Source organism: Equus caballus, chromosome 1 (genome assembly GCF_041296265.1).
Source record: "Equus caballus isolate H_3958 breed thoroughbred chromosome 1, TB-T2T, whole genome shotgun sequence".
Lineage (NCBI taxonomy): Eukaryota > Metazoa > Chordata > Mammalia > Perissodactyla > Equidae > Equus > Equus caballus.
This window is the reverse complement of record NC_091684.1, coordinates 58,138,651-58,154,061: the sequence shown is the minus strand read 5'-3', so window position 1 is coordinate 58,154,061 and position 15,411 is coordinate 58,138,651. Positions and strand designations below refer to the sequence as shown.

Genomic DNA, 15,411 nt, shown 5'->3' with positions numbered 1-15,411 from the left:
ATTCAAAGGTAGGAGGGAGGAATAAGTTTGAAACAAAATGACCCAAGGAAAGTTACTAAAAATATGAGGTCACTCTTGAGATAGGTTTTGAAGGCTAGGCAGGAATTCCCTGGGGAGCAAACAAAGTGAATACGGCAAGAATAGAAACGGAAGATTTTAGATACCTTGCTTTAAACTAAGAATGTACTCCAGGCATTCTTTGTAATTTCCTTGGGACTTCAAGACTTAAATTACTTTGGATTTTTTCCTAATTGAATGAACAGGATCTGGGCTGGTGGAGAAGAGGCGGAAAGAGCATTTACGATATAGGTTATCTCGGGCAACCAACGCGATGACCACGACTAAGCGAAGCAGCAGGTGATGGGCTGGAGTGGGCAATGAGGGTGGAGAGGGAGTTTGGAGGCCGCTTATCCCAAAGCCTCAACAACGCGGGGACAAACTGTGCCTTACAACATGTGCCCCTGGCCTTGGCGAGAACTGGGGCCCCTCTCCATCCCCTCGGCTCTGGCCGACAGCAGCGGGGGCCGCACTCTCACCTGCGCCTGGATGTAGAGGGAGACGCAGTCGTGCGACAGGCGGTACTTGCGCAGCAGCCGTAGGCATTTCACCAGATGCTCCTCCCCCGCCGACAGCTCCTCGGTGTCGATGTGGTTCACTCCTAGATGGAACTCGATAACCGCCAGCCTCACTGCCCCCTGGGCGATGGGCCCCTCGGCCTCCACCACCTCAGCCGGCAGCCCCAGGGCGTGGTCCCCCGCGCCCAAGCCGTCTTCGGCCTGAGGCCGCTCATCCTCGTCCTCAGGCGCGGGCCCCAGCAGCGCCTTGACCTCTTCCAGCAGCGCTCGCGCGCCGTATTTGGACTTGTACGGTTCCTTCTCGGGGTTTTTATGCAATTCAACCCGCGACAAGGCCAGCGCGGCCTGGAATTTCTCACGAATCTCTGCCCAGGGAGCGTTCGCCATAGCGGCCTGTACAGCCTAGGGTTCCTCAATGTTTGCAATCGGGGCTCCCGCCTTCTTTCTGCTTTGCGACACTTCACTTACGGCCCCGACACGCCGCCGCAGAACGGTAACTAATGGAGTCCGCCAAGGGAACCGCAATATGCTCTACGCTGACCAATGGGAAGGCGTAGTGGTCACCATAGCAACCGTTGTCATGGAAGCAAAGCTGTCAATGAGGGTGGGCACAGGGGCTGCCCCGCCCTCTGAAGTAGTCAGGTCCTCCCTCTCTCTCTTGACCCCGTGAAGTTGTATCTATATAAAGACATCAGGTGACTTGAACAGAACACATGGAAGTATTGCTTACAAACATTGCTAGCTAACTACTCTCGTTAATTGATATATGCTCAGAAGAAGAAACCGTTTGATATTAGCGTATAACCCAGCCCATCACTGGATAAAAATGTAACAAGGATTTACCAAGGATAAATAATTTATTAATTAATATCTAGCCTCTTGAGTAAAAGCTATGAATGTAAAAAGCACTCAATGATCGATAAATATTTTCACTTCAACTCTGAAATACAGGTTGGAGAAATGTGTACACAACTTCCCAAAGTAACACGAGTTAAGTCCCAGAGCTGTGACAAGCCACCTCATGCAGGGCTTTTTCCATTACATGCCTTCGTAAATTATCAAGTCAAATCTGGGGGGAGGGACAGAGAAGGTTTTAACTTTTTTTTCCACATGGAAAAGGACATTTATTTTCAGATATCATGTAAACAGAAAAGAGAGCATAGCCCAATGAGGACAAACCAACTGTAGGAGTGAAGTGGGGACAGCAGATGGCAGCAGCACCAGGCACCGCCCTTGGGCCCCCAAGTCTGATGGGGTTGGCGGGATGACTTTTAGGGTGGGAGCTGGGATGGTCAGGCCGCATGTTGTCATAGCTTGGATAAGTATGTGGGGTCAGGACGACTGGAAGAAGAAAAATAACGCAGGCTCAAAACACAGAGTGAGGACTCATGTCTAATACACAGTAGCACTGACCAAATCTTCCGTCTTCAGTTTTTCTGATGACAAGCCCTCAACCCAAGGTCTTCCCTCTTAAGTTGAGCTTATGGTCCAGGCAACTTGGACAGAGCGGGAGGGAGGCAGTGCTTGAATAAGCCCTGAATTGGCATAGCTGGAATGAATCGGTTTACTTATAAGCAAGTCACTGCTCTTAACACACTGATGAGACGAGGAGGGGTGGGGGCTGGAAGTTCCAGATGGTACATATGTACCCCGTCTGTGTAGGTTTGTTCAACCCAAACCCAGAAGCACCTGAGTGCCTCTCCCCATGCTGACTTTTAAGAACCTGGACCCAGCTCTGCTCACAAATCTATCCAGCTTCACAGAGAAATAACTGCTCTCTGAAGAGTGAAGATGGAGATGAGATTCTCCTAGTCATTCACCAGGGTCGCACCTGCCACTGCAGTCCCCTCCCACTCTCAGGGATGCAGCTGTGATGGAGAGGTTGGGTATTTAAATTAAAAAGTAAAAAGACTGCAGGCCCTGAGAAGAGAAAGCCCTCACCCCAAGCAAGGGGGAAGGAATTGTTGTTCCTACCCCTAACTCCTCCCCATGGACTCAGCAACCTAGAATGTTCTGGTAGGCAATCTGTCCACCGTCCCTGAGCAGGGGGCTGAGATGAGGGTCAGCTTGCTGGCTCCATGCAGTGCCAAGCCAACTGCCACTGCCCACGGTGGCCCAAGGTAGAAGCCAAGAGGATGGCACTTGGAGGCAGAAGGAGCAAAAAGTTCCGTTTTCAGAAACTTGTCTTCCCTCCACCTCTTCCATGTGGAGATGTCAGACACTCACAGCCTGGAAAGCCACCTGACCCAAGAGGGTTGGGTGTTTCCCATACAGATCAGCAGTCAGGTGGGGGAGCCCCGCCCTTTCCTGGGAGAGGCACCATGGCAGCAGCAGGCCAGGTGGGACGGGTGTGGACCACTCCCCAGGGCTATGCATTGGTCTCCATTGGCTTGGCCTCTGTGTTGCTGTCACTGAGATAGTTGTGGGAGTATGAGGGCCTGGAGGTGCTGTCGAGAGGGTCGTGCATGATCATCTGACCGGTCAGGGGCAAGGGACTGCCAGTAGCTGATGGCACTGGAAATCTTCAAGCTGCCCTCACTGGAAGCTTCCTTGGAAGGCACCTTGTTTTTTGACAACCACAACTTGACCCCGTTGACACGGTTCCCCAGCTCCGAGTCCACATCTGAGTCCCCCTCGCTGTTGATGAGGTCCTCATTCTCATTGCTCTCCATCTGGACCTCAACGGCGGCCTGCAGGTCCCCAATGTGCTTGAATGCCAGTTATAGATCGGCCTGCAGGCTCTGGTGAGCAGCCTCCAGACTCTCCAGATCCATTTCCAGTTCATACTTCTTGCTGCTTGCCTCGGCCTCCTTCCTGGCAAGCTCGCCCATCTCCTCCTTGGTGTCCCAGAGCTGCCACTGAAACCTCTTGTTCTGCTGCTTCTCCCAATTCTCAGCTGCTGTGCTCTGATCCCACTCCTCTGTCAGCTTCTCCACGTTCTCCTTGAGCCAGCTAGCCAGGGCCCTTTCGAACTCCAGGCACATCTCCAGCTCCTGGATCTTAGCTTCCTGCCTACTCACCGGAACTTGTTCACCATGGACTGCCCCAGGAACTCCACTTGGCTCTGGCGGGCTTGTAACTTCTCCTGCAGCTCTTGCTTCTCCTTATTGGTTTCTTCTCGCTGGGCTTGGGGATCATTCATCTGAGCCAGGTCCCAGGAGGCCTGAGCCACAGCCACCTTGTGCTTCTTCATCAGCTCATTCGTGTCCTCCTGACCCTCCTCCAGCTACTTCTGGATCTCGTTCTTCTCCTGCTGAAGGTGGCTCAGCTGCTCCTCCAGTGCCATCTTGGCTCTGGTGATGTCATTGATCTGCAGGTGTAGGTCTTCGATCTCCCCCTCCATTGCTTTCTGTGCTTGGATGGCTGCTGCACAGGTGAGCTCTGACCGCTCCGGCTGGTTCTTCAGCTGGGCCGTCTCCCTCTTGCTGGGTGCATTGTTCTTCAGGTGGTCCAGCCCTAGCTCTGTAAAGCCCTTTGAGATACGCAAAGGAGCACTGATTTTGGAAGCTCATAGACAGAAAGTTTGAATCTCAGCTTTGCTTCTAATTGACAAGTTAAATTTTCTAAGCTTCAGGTTTCTCATAATAAACGCAAATGATGTTACTTCTCTCTACAGAACTATTCTAGGGAGTATAAATGAAATTAAATATCCATCTTTAAAATGTTAGTGTTCCTCAGGATCCCTTCCTGATCTCCCAGGAGGACCTATGGATTTCCAGGGCTTCCATGACATGTGCTGCTCAGTTCCAAAACTTGGTCTACCAGCCAGAGGGCTCTCCGGAGCTCCAGGCAGTATTATCCATCTCCCAACTGGAACAACCACACCTGAGTGTTCCACTCACTCCTGTATATCAGTATGTTCAAATCAGAACTCATTACCTTCCTATTCACATGCCCCTCCCTCCCACACCACGTTTGCTCTTAAGTTCTGCATCTCAGTGAATGGCACCTCTATACACCGAGGTGATTTCCTGCACCCTCCTTTCTTCTCTCATCCTTAAATAGAAAACCAAGTACCGTTCCAGTCCACCTCCTAAATAGTTCTTACATCTGTCTACTTTTCATATCCAATAGTTTGGACCACCATTGTCTGAATTACTTTTAACAGGTATTCTTGCTGCCAGTCTGGCTTCCTACCAGTACATTTTCCACAACACTTTGGATGACTCATTCACTCATTCAATAAATATTTGAAGTGTTAATTTGCCAGGCACTGTTGTAGGCTCATGAATTCAGCAGTTAAAAATGGACAAAAATCTCTGCCCTAGTATAGGGAAAGACATTAAAGATATTAAAAAGTAAACTATAGAGTAACGTCAGATGATGAGTGTTATGGAAACAACAAAAAAGGAGGAGATAAGGAGTGTTAGCAGGTGAGGCAAGGGTGCAATTTTTAAACAGACTGGTCAGGAAAAGCCCATCTGAGAAGACATCCTTTGAGTAAAGATCTGAAGGTAAGGGACTGAGCCATGAAGACATTAGGCTCATATCCCAGACACAGGAACAGCAAATTCAAAGGCTTTGACACAGGAGTGTGCCTCGTCTTCAAGGAACAAGGAGACCTCTTGGCTGGAGTAGAGATAATGGACAGAGAAGTAGGAGATGAAGTCAGAAAAGTAATGTGGGCCTGATTATGCAGGGTTTGTAAGGCCGCTATAGGGACTTTGGATATTCTGAGTGAGATGGTAGCTGTTGGATGGTTTTGAAGAAAGGAGTGACAAGATCTGACTTACAGGATTATTCAGAAAACAGACTGAAGGGGGGCGAAGGGAAGAAGCAGGGAGACTGGTAAGAAAATTACCATAATAATCATACGTGGTGCTCAGTATATATCTGTTCATGAATAGCGAAGTGATTGGCACATGGTTAATAATGGGAGCTAATTACTTACTAGGAGCCAGATAACATTCTCTACATTAAAATCATCTGATCTACAGAACAATTCTGTGAGATAGAATTATTATCCCCATTCTACAGTTTAGGAACTGAGATCCAGAGATTAATAGTTTACCGAAGGTCACATAAAATAAGTAGGCAGTTTTGCTCCAGAGCCCACACATTTCTTTTATTGAGGTCATAATAATTGACAACATGGTGAAATTTCACTTGTACATTATTATTTGTCAGTCGCCATAGAAATGCACCCCTTCACTTCTTGTGCCCATCACCAACCTCCTTCCACTGGTAACCACTAAACTGTTCTCTTTGTCCGTGTATTTATCTTCCATGTATGAGTGAAATCATATGATGTTTATCTTTCTCTGTCTGGCTTATTTTGCTTAACATAGTACCCTCGAGGTCTCTCCATGTTGTTGTGAATGGGACAATTTTGTCTTTTTTATGGCTGAGTAGTATTCCATTGTATATATATATATATATATATGTATATATGCCACATCTTCTTTATCCAATCATCATTCGATGGGCACTTGGGTTGCTTCAGCATCTTGGCTATTGTGAATAGTGCTGCAATGAACATAGGGGTGCATAATTCTCTTTGAATTGTTGATTTCAAGTTCTTTGGATAAATACCCAGCAGTGGGATAGCTGGGTCATATTGTATTTCTTTTTTTTTTTTTTAAAGATTGGCACCTGAGCTAACATCTGTTGCCAATCTTCTTCTTCTTTTTTTCTTCTTCTCGCCAAAGCCTCCCAGTACATAGTTGTATATTCTAGGTGTAGGTCCTCCTGGTTCTACTATGTGGGATGCTGCCTCAGCGAGGCTTGATGAGCAGTACTAAGTCCGTGCCCAGCATCTGAACCAGCGAAACCCTGGCTGCCGAAGCAGAGCACACAAATTCAACCATTTGGCCATGGGATTGGCCCCTTTTTTTATTTTTTGCTGAGGAAGATTCGCCCTGAGGTAACATCCATTGCCAATCTTCCTCTTTTTGCTTGAGGAAGATTGTTGCTGAGCTAACACCTGTGCCAATCTTCCTCTGCTTTGTATGTGGGTCACCACCATAGCATGGCTGCCGATGAGTGGTGTAGGTCAGCACCTGGGAATTGAACCTGGGCCCCCAAAGCAGAGTGCACTGAACTTAACCACTAGGCCACTGGGCTGGCCCCCGTATGGTATTTCTATTTTTAATTTTTTGAGAAATCTCCATATTGTTTTCTATAGTGACTGCAGCAGTTTGCATTCCCACCAGCAGTGCATCAGGGTTCCCTTTTCTCAACATCCTCTCCAACATTTGTTATTTTTTGTCGTGGTTGTTATAGCCATTCTAACGGGTATAAGGCGATATCTTGGTGTAGCTTTGATTTTCATTTCCCTAATGATTAGTGATGTTGAACACTTTTTCATGTGCCTATGGGCATCTGTATATCTTCTTTGGAAAAATGTGTGTTCATATCTTCTGCCCGTTTTTTGATCGGGTTGTTTGTTTTTTTGTTGTTCAGTTGTGTGAGTTCTTTATATATTTTGGAGATTAACCTCTTGTCAGATATATGATTTGCAAATACTTTCTCCCAGTTGGTGGGTTGTCTTTTCATTTTGATCCTGGTTTCCTTTGCCTTACAGAAGCTCTTTAATCTGATGAAGTTCCACTTGTTTATTTTTTCTTTTGTTTCCCTTGCACAAGTAGACATGATATTGAAGAAGATCATTCTAAGACCGATGTCAAAGAGTGTACTGCCTATATTTTCTGCCAGGAATTTTATGGTTTCAGGTCTTACTTTCAAGTCTTTGATCCATTTTGAGTTAATTTTTGTGTATGGTGAAAGAATGTCTACTTTCATTCTTTTGCATGTGGCTTTCCAGTTTTCCCAACACCATTTATTGAAGACTCTCCTTTCTCCATTGTATGTTTTTAGCTCCTTTGTTGAAGATTAGCTGTCCATATATGTTTGGTTTTATTTCTGGGCTTTCAATTCTGTTCCATTGATTTGTGTGTCTATTTTAATACCAGTACCATGCTGTTTTGATCACTATGGCTTTGTAGTATATTTTGAAGTCAGGGATTGTGATGCCTCCAGCTTTATTCTTTTTTCTTAGGATTGCTTTAACTATTTGGGGTCTTTTGTTGCCTGATATGAATTTTAGGATTCTTTGTTCTATTTCCATGAAGAATGTCATTGGGATTCTGCCTGGGATTGCATTGAATCTGTAGATTGCTTTAGGTAGAATGGACATTTTAACTGTATTTATTCTTCCAATCCAGGTGTATGTAATATCTTTCCATTTCTTTATGTCATTGTTGATTTCTTTCAATAATGTCTTATAGTTTTCATTGTATAGGTCTTTCAGCTCCTTGGTTAAATTTATTCCTAGATATTTTCTTTTTGTTGCAATTGTAAATGGGATTGTATTCTTGAGTTCTCTTTCTGTAAGTTCATTAGTAGAGTATAGAAATGCAACTAATTTTTGTAAGTTGATTTTGTACCCTGCAACTTTGCTGTAGTTGTTGATTATTTCTATAGTTTTCTCATGGATTCTTTAGGGTTTTCTATATGTAAAATCATGTCATCTGCAAACAGCGAGAGTTTCACTTCTTCATTGCCTATTTGGACTCCTTTTATTTCTTTTTCTTGCCTAATTGCTCTGGCCAAAACCTTGAGTACTATGTTGAGTAAGAGTGGTGATAGTGGGCACACTTGTCTTGTTCCTGTTGTCAGAGGGATGGCTATCAGTTTTTCCCCATTGAGTATGATGTTAGCTGTTGGTTTATCATGTATGGCCTTTGTTATGTTGAGGTACTTTCCTTCTATACCCATTTTATTGAGAGTTTTTATTGTAAATGGATGTTGGACCTTGTGAAATGCTCTCTGTGCATCTGTTGAGATGATCACGTGGTTTTTATTCCTCATTTTGTTAATGTGGTGTATCACATTGATTGATTTGTGATGTTGAACCATCCCTGTGTCCCTGGTATAAATCCCACTTGATCAAGATATATCATCTTTTTAAAGTATTGCTGTATTCAGTTTGCCAATATTTTGTTGTGAATTTTTGCATCTATGTTCATCAGTGAAATTGGCCTATAATTTTCCTTCTTTGTGTTGTCCTTGTCTGGCTTTGGTATCAGTGTGATATTGGCCTCACAGAATGTGTTCAGAAGTGTTCTGTCCTCATCAACTTTTTCGAATAGTTTAAGAAGGATAAGTATTAAATCTTTGAGTGTTTGGTAGAATTCTCCAGAGAAGCCATCTGGTCCTGGAGTTTTATTTTTTTGGGAGGTTTTTGATTACTGTTTCAATCTCTTTACTTGTGATTGGTTTATTCACATTCTGTATTTCTTCTTGGTTCAGTTTTAGGAGGTTTTATGCATCTAAGAATTTATCCTTATATTCTTGTAGATTGCCCAATTTGTTGGCATATAGTTTTTCATAGTATTCTCTAATAATTCTTTGTATTTCTGTGGTATCCATTGTAATTTCTCCTCTTTCATTTCTAATTTTATTTATTTGAGCCCTCTCTTTTTTTCTTAGTGAGTCTGACTAAGGGTTTGTCAGTTTTGTTTAACTTCTCAAAGAACCAGCTCTTTGTTTCGTTGATCCTTTCTACTGTCTTTTTGGTTTCAATTTCATTTATTTCTGCTTTAATTTTTATTATTTCTCTCCTTCTGCTGAGCATTGGCTTTGTTTGTTCTTCTTTTTCTAATTCTGTTAGGTGTAGTTTAAGATTGCTTATTTGAGATTTTCTTGTTTGTCAAGGTGTGCCTGTATGCTATGAATTTCCCTCTTATGACTGCTTTTGCTGCATTACATATGAATTGGTATGGTGTATTTCCATTTTCATTTGTCTCCAGATATTTTTTGACTTCTCCTTTAATTTCTTCAATGATCCATTAGTTGTTCAATAGCATGTTGTTTAGTCCTCACATCTTTGTCCCTTTCCCAGCTTTTTTCTTGTAGTTCATTTCTAGTTTCATAGCATTATCGTCAGAAAAGATGCTTGATATGATTTCAATCTTCTTAAATTTGTTGAGGCTTGCCTTCTTTCCCAACATATGGTCTATCCTTGAGAATGCTCCATGTGCACTTGAGAAGAATGTGTATTCTGTTATTTTTGCATGGAGTGTTCTATATGTATCCATAAAGGGAATCTGGTCTAGTTTTTATTTTAAATCCACTACTTCCTTGTGGACTGTCTGTCTGGATGCTCTATCCATTGATGTGAGTGGAGTGGTAAAGTCCCCTACTATTATTGTGTTGTTGTTAATATCTCCTTTTAGGTTTGTTAATAGTTCCTTTATGTAATTTGTGCTCCTGTGTTCGGTGCATATATATTTATGTGTTATGTCTTCTTGGTGGAGTATCCCTTTTATCATTATATACTGCCCCTCTTTGTATTTCTTTACCTGTTTTGTCTTGAAGTCTACTTTGTCTGATATAAGTATGGCACCACCTGCTTTCTTTTGTTTGCCATTAGCTTGGAGTATTGTCTTCCATCCCTTCACTCTGAGCCTGTGTTTATCTTTAGAACTGAGTTGTGTTTCCTGTAGGCAGCATATTGTTGGGTCTTGTTTTTTAATCCATTCTGCCACTCTGTGCCTTTTGATGGGAGAATTCAATCCATTTACATTTAGAGTGATTATTGATATATGAGGGCTTAATGCTGCCATTTTATTGCTTGTTTTCCAGTTCTTCTGCATTTCCTTTGTTTCTCATCCCATGTATTTTGGACTACCAATTCAGTTAGGTAGTTTTCTATGATGGTATTCTTAGTTTTCTCTTTATTTATCATTTGTGTCTCTGTTCTGATTATTTGTTTAGTGGTTCCCTGCAGTTTGTATAAAAAAAAATCTCCTAGATAAGATAGTCCATTTTCTGATGGCCTCTAATTTCCTTAGACTAAACCAGTTCAGTCCCTTTCCTCTTCCCCTTCTAAATTATTGTTGTCACAGTTTATTCCACCTTGTTTTGTGAGTTTGTGGCTAAAATGATGAGACCATATTTATTTTTGGTGTTTTCCTTCTCTTTATCCTTATTGTTATAATTAAGTGTTTGCTAACCTGTTCTGATGGAGAGCTATAATTTTCTGACTTTGCCTATTTATCTCCTTGCTCAAGGCTTTGTAACCCCTTTCTTTTTTGTTAGGTATGAGGGCCTTTTTGAGCATTTCTTGTAGGAGGGGTCTTGTGGCAATAAACTCCTAAGGGAATCAAACAAAAAGTTTTTGTTTACCTGGGAAAGTTTTTATTTCTCCATCATATCTGAAGGATATCTTCGCTGGACAGAGTATTCTTGGCTTAATGTTCTTGTCTTTCAGAATTTTGAATATATCATTCCACTCTCTCCTAGCCTGTAAGGTTTCTGCTGAGAAATCCACTGAAAGCCTGATAGGGGTTCCTCGGTAAGTTATTTTCTTCTGCCTTGCTGCCTTTAATATTTTTTCTTTGTCATTGACTTTTGCCAGCTTTACTACTATATGCCTTGGAGAAGGTCTTTTTACATTGACATCGTTAGGAGATCTATTGGCTTCTTTCACTTGTATTTCCGGCTCTTTCTCCAGGTTTGCGAAGTTCTCAGCTATCATTTCTTTCAACAAGCTTTCTGCTCCCTTCTCCTTCTCTTCTCTCTCTGGAATACCAATAATCTTTATGTTGCATTTCCTAATCGAGTCAGGTATTTCTTGGAGAATTTCTTCATTTCTTTTTAGTATTAGTTCTCTCTCCTCCATCTGAAGCATTTCTATATTTGTGTGCTCTAGGCTGCTGATTCTCTTCTCCACAATGTCAGCTCTATTATTCAAGGAGTCTGGATTTTTCTCTAGCTCATCCGAAGTGTTTTTCATCTCCAAAATTTCTGATAGGTTCTTCTTTATAGTTTCAAGCTCTTTTGTGAAGTTCCTGATTTCATTGAACTGTCTGTGTTTTCTTGCACATGGTTGAGTTTTTAAAATTACAGCTATTTTGAATTCTTTGTCATTTAGATTATAGATTTCTGTGCCTTCAGGATTGATTTCTGGGTGCTTGTCATTTTCCTTCTGGTCTGGAGATTTAATATATTTTTTCATGCTGTTTGAGTCCATGGATTTGTGCCTTTGCATAGTGATAGTATTTGGTCACAGCTTCCACTTGCTGCCACTGAGTGGGAGTCAAGAGCTGTATATTCTGAGCCCACCACGATCCATGGCTCACTCACTCACAGTCACTGCCTTTCTCTCTGTGCAGTTGCTCTGACCAACCAGCTGACCTGGACACCAGGTGGGGGAGGGCGATTTCTTTCACCTGTGCAATCCCCAGGGTGTTCTCACTCTGCCCTCGATATCTGCTTTCCTGGGGTGCTAGCTTGATGAAGCTGCACCCTGCAATAACTTAGTCACCTCTGTATGGGGCTTTCCCGTGGGCTGTGAGGGAACTTGGAGAGCAAAGATGTTCCCACGGAGGGCCGCCCCCTCCTCCCTTTCCTCTCAGAGCTGCGTACAGTCCCAGGGTGACTGCCACTCAGGAAGGAGAGGAGACCTCTTTACCTCTTTCTACTTCCTCTGGGGGTTCAGCACCTCCTCCTTCAGACATATGGCTGCGTGGGTCTCTCAGATGTCTTTTGTGATCATGTCAATGTCCTCTGTTGGTATATGAATGTCCTTTCCATTGTATCTTAGGGGAGAGAGCTCACTCTGCCATCATGCTGACATCACTCCTCCAAAGCCCACAATTTTGAGCATTATGCTAGACTGTCTTGTAGTAGGAGCTAAATTAATAAACCATGACACATGGTGCTGACCTCTAAAGATCTCACTGGCAGAATACCCAGATGAAAACTCAAATAGGGATTTTGAAAAATCCTTAGACACACCTAAGAAATACAAAGGCATGGGACTAGGAAACTTGAGATGGAAGAGTTCTAGCTGCCATTTGGGGAGCATATCCCCTCTCTTGGCCTTCTTTTTATATCAGTATTTTGAGGGTTGTGCATTCTTAGATCCCTGTGAGATGTTATAAAGCAGTCCCTGTGGAGGCTGTCCAATGAACAGAATAGAGTACAGATGACCAGATGCAGTGACCTGAGATCTACCTCATGGAAGATAACAATTAGAGGACACAGAAAAGCACAAGGCGTGTTGTGGGGAAAGGGAATTAACCTGTTTGGTCAGAGCACAGTTAATGTCTATCAGTTCTGTTCATTCCAGTAAAAAAAGCTCACTAATAAGAGCACTAATTTTTTTGTCTTTTATGTCAGGGAGCCAACTTAATGGAAAATTCATTAATAAGACTAGGGTGACTATGTCATCTTTACTATATAATATTGATCTGAAAGTGCCAGAAAAAGCAATTGGACAAAAAAACAAACAAACAAATTAAGAGGTATAATGATTGGGAAGGAGATGGGAAAATTATCATTATTTACAGATGGTGTGACTGTTTTCCTGAAAAAGCAAAGTAAAACAGCTGAACACAGGAAAAAGTTAAAAAGTTCAGTAAGTAGGTCAGTCACAAATATGCAAAATCAACAACTTTTTATTAAAGGAATGATGCAATAGAGTAAACGATCACTTTCATAGTAGCAACAACAATGAAAATCTAGCACAAATTTAAACTATTTAATGAGCCAGACAAAAATAATACTAACAATGTAGGACATAAAATAAGCCTTGGTTCCCAGATTGTAGGCTCTAAATAGCATTACCTATTATAAGGAAACAGAGTTCCTTGGAGAAAATGATTCTGGTTCTGGGGCAGGATGAGTCCGGATATCTTGTCACACCAGAAATCAACGAAACTATCAAAGATGAGGGTCAGGTCAGAAGGACTGAGAAGGTGTCAACTTAAAAACAGGCTTTTGCTGGCCAAAGATGGGAAAATTTGAGCATCAATAAAATAAATGCAATAGATTAAAGTATATCAAACGTTAAAATCCACAAATTTATAATGAATCAGTGGTAACAATGAAAAACTCATTGGCCACCTTTGAAGGAAGCAAGGAACCAGTCATAATTCTGAAATCTGGTACACAAATAAAGGGGAAGAATCAAGCACTTATTCTGTCCTTTGTGTAGGAACAGCATTCAGGGTAACCCAAGTGTTGATTAGGGCAAGTTTCCTTCTTTAGAGGTATTCCAGCTCATGAATGAAAAAGAAATGATAGAATATCACCATTTTCCAAGAACCCTAATGAAATTATGGATTTAGAAAATGAAAATCTCTTGCTGCTATTAAGACAGAGGGACAACTGGACATTGTGTACCCTTCTAGATCTAATTACCAATTTACATTAAGTCTGGGGTGGGGGAAAGAGCTTGTTAAATGACAGATGAAGATGCAGCAGTGAAATTCAGAATGTGGCATAGTCTACAGAACAAATGGCCTGGATTCTTCAAAAAATAAATTGCAGGGAAAGATTCCCATTGCAGAGGGGTATTTGCCAATACATAACAAAAAACTACATATGCATTTATCTTTTGACCTAGCCATCCCACTTCCAGGAATCTACCCTGAAGATACACCTCCAACAGTATGAAAATACATACACACGAGGTTCCTCACTGCAGCAGCTTGTAGGTGCAAAATATTGGAAACAACCTATGTGCCCAGACATAGGAAATAAGAAAACAGTTGAATAAACTACCCACACAATGGAGTATGATGCAGTTGTAAAACAAACAAAAATGAGTTAAGATCTCTATAACTGATATGGAGCCATCTCCAGGACATACTGCTACACTGGTGGAAACTGAGTGGAGAGTATGCAGGAACTCTCTACTATTTTTGCAACACTTTTCTAAGTCTACAATTATTTTAAAATAAAAATTTAAAAATTTGAGGAAAAGATGGATTAGTCACTGAATGGTGTGGAATTAGTAGCAGTCACGTGGGAGGGAGGTGGGGAGCATAAAGGTAGATCACTTCTTGATCCTCACACTAAATCCCAGATGAACTGAAGATTGAAACATAATCAAGAGTTCTAGAAGAAAATATGGGTGAATATTTTTATAACCTTGGAGGTAGAGAATATTCTCCTAAACATAAGACAGCCAGAAATGATAAAAGACTGATACTTACCACCTCATAAAAAAATAAACTTTCTTAAAACACCCCACACAGTTAAAAGACAAATGAAAATTTGGAAAAAGTATTTGCTACAGGATGTTTATTACTAATAAACTTAGAGCTCTCATCAACAAGAGTCAGACCCCAATAGAAAGACAAATGTTTAGTGTAACTTTTAAAAAATGCAAATGCCCAACACATTTGAGATGTTAATCCTCACTCAATTAAAAGATGCAAATAAAAATGATACAGTATTATTTTGTGCCTAACAAACTGAGAAAAGGAAGCCAAATCCAGTTTTATGGTGATGTGGGAAACAGGCTTGCCTGTGCCGTAGGGTGGGAATGTAAACCGGTCCTGTTTAGGAGAGCAACTTGCACCAAAATTTAACGTGTTTATGTGGACCCTGCAATTCTACCTTTAGAAAATTTATCCTAAAGTGACAATCAGACAAGCAAGCAAAAATTTATACAAGGACATTCATTTTAGGGTTGTTTATAATAGTGAAAAATCACAAATAACCAACACAGCCATCTAGAGTCCTGGTTAAATATATGGTGGCATATCCCTACTGAGATACCAGTCATCAAAATGTTGTAGATTTGGGGCTGGCCCTGTGGCCGAGTGATTAAATTAGCACGCTCCACTTTGGTGGCCCAGGGTTTCGCTGGTTCGGATCCTGGGCGCGGACATGGCACTGCTCATCAGGCCACATTGACACAGCATTCCACATGCCACAACTAGAAGGACCCACAATTAAATAATATACAACTATGTAGTGGGAGGATTTGGGGAGAAAAAGCAGAAAAAAAAAAGATTGGCAATAGTTAGCTCAGGTGCTAATCTTTAAAAAAAAAGTTGTAGATTTGTATTTACAGAAAAGCATGCACAACATGTTGAGG

General features: G+C 42.0%; 1 protein-coding gene and 1 pseudogene across 1 annotated transcript in view; both read right to left on the bottom strand.

The window, feature by feature from the left end:
• KIFBP (kinesin family binding protein) overlaps positions 1 to 1,130 on the bottom strand; it is a 38,803-nt gene extending 37,673 nt beyond the window's left edge. Inside the window, exon 1 of the mRNA XM_001503642.7 lies at positions 537 to 1,130. Coding sequence (XP_001503692.2) covers positions 537 to 962 — 426 coding nt within the window. The 5' untranslated portion in view covers positions 963 to 1,130. The remainder of the gene's footprint in view (positions 1 to 536) is intronic.
• A 1,813-nt stretch (positions 1,131 to 2,943) lies between these two features.
• LOC102149671 (unconventional myosin-XVIIIa pseudogene) lies at positions 2,944 to 4,378 on the bottom strand (annotated as a pseudogene).
• Between the last annotated feature and the right edge of the window lie 11,033 nt (positions 4,379 to 15,411).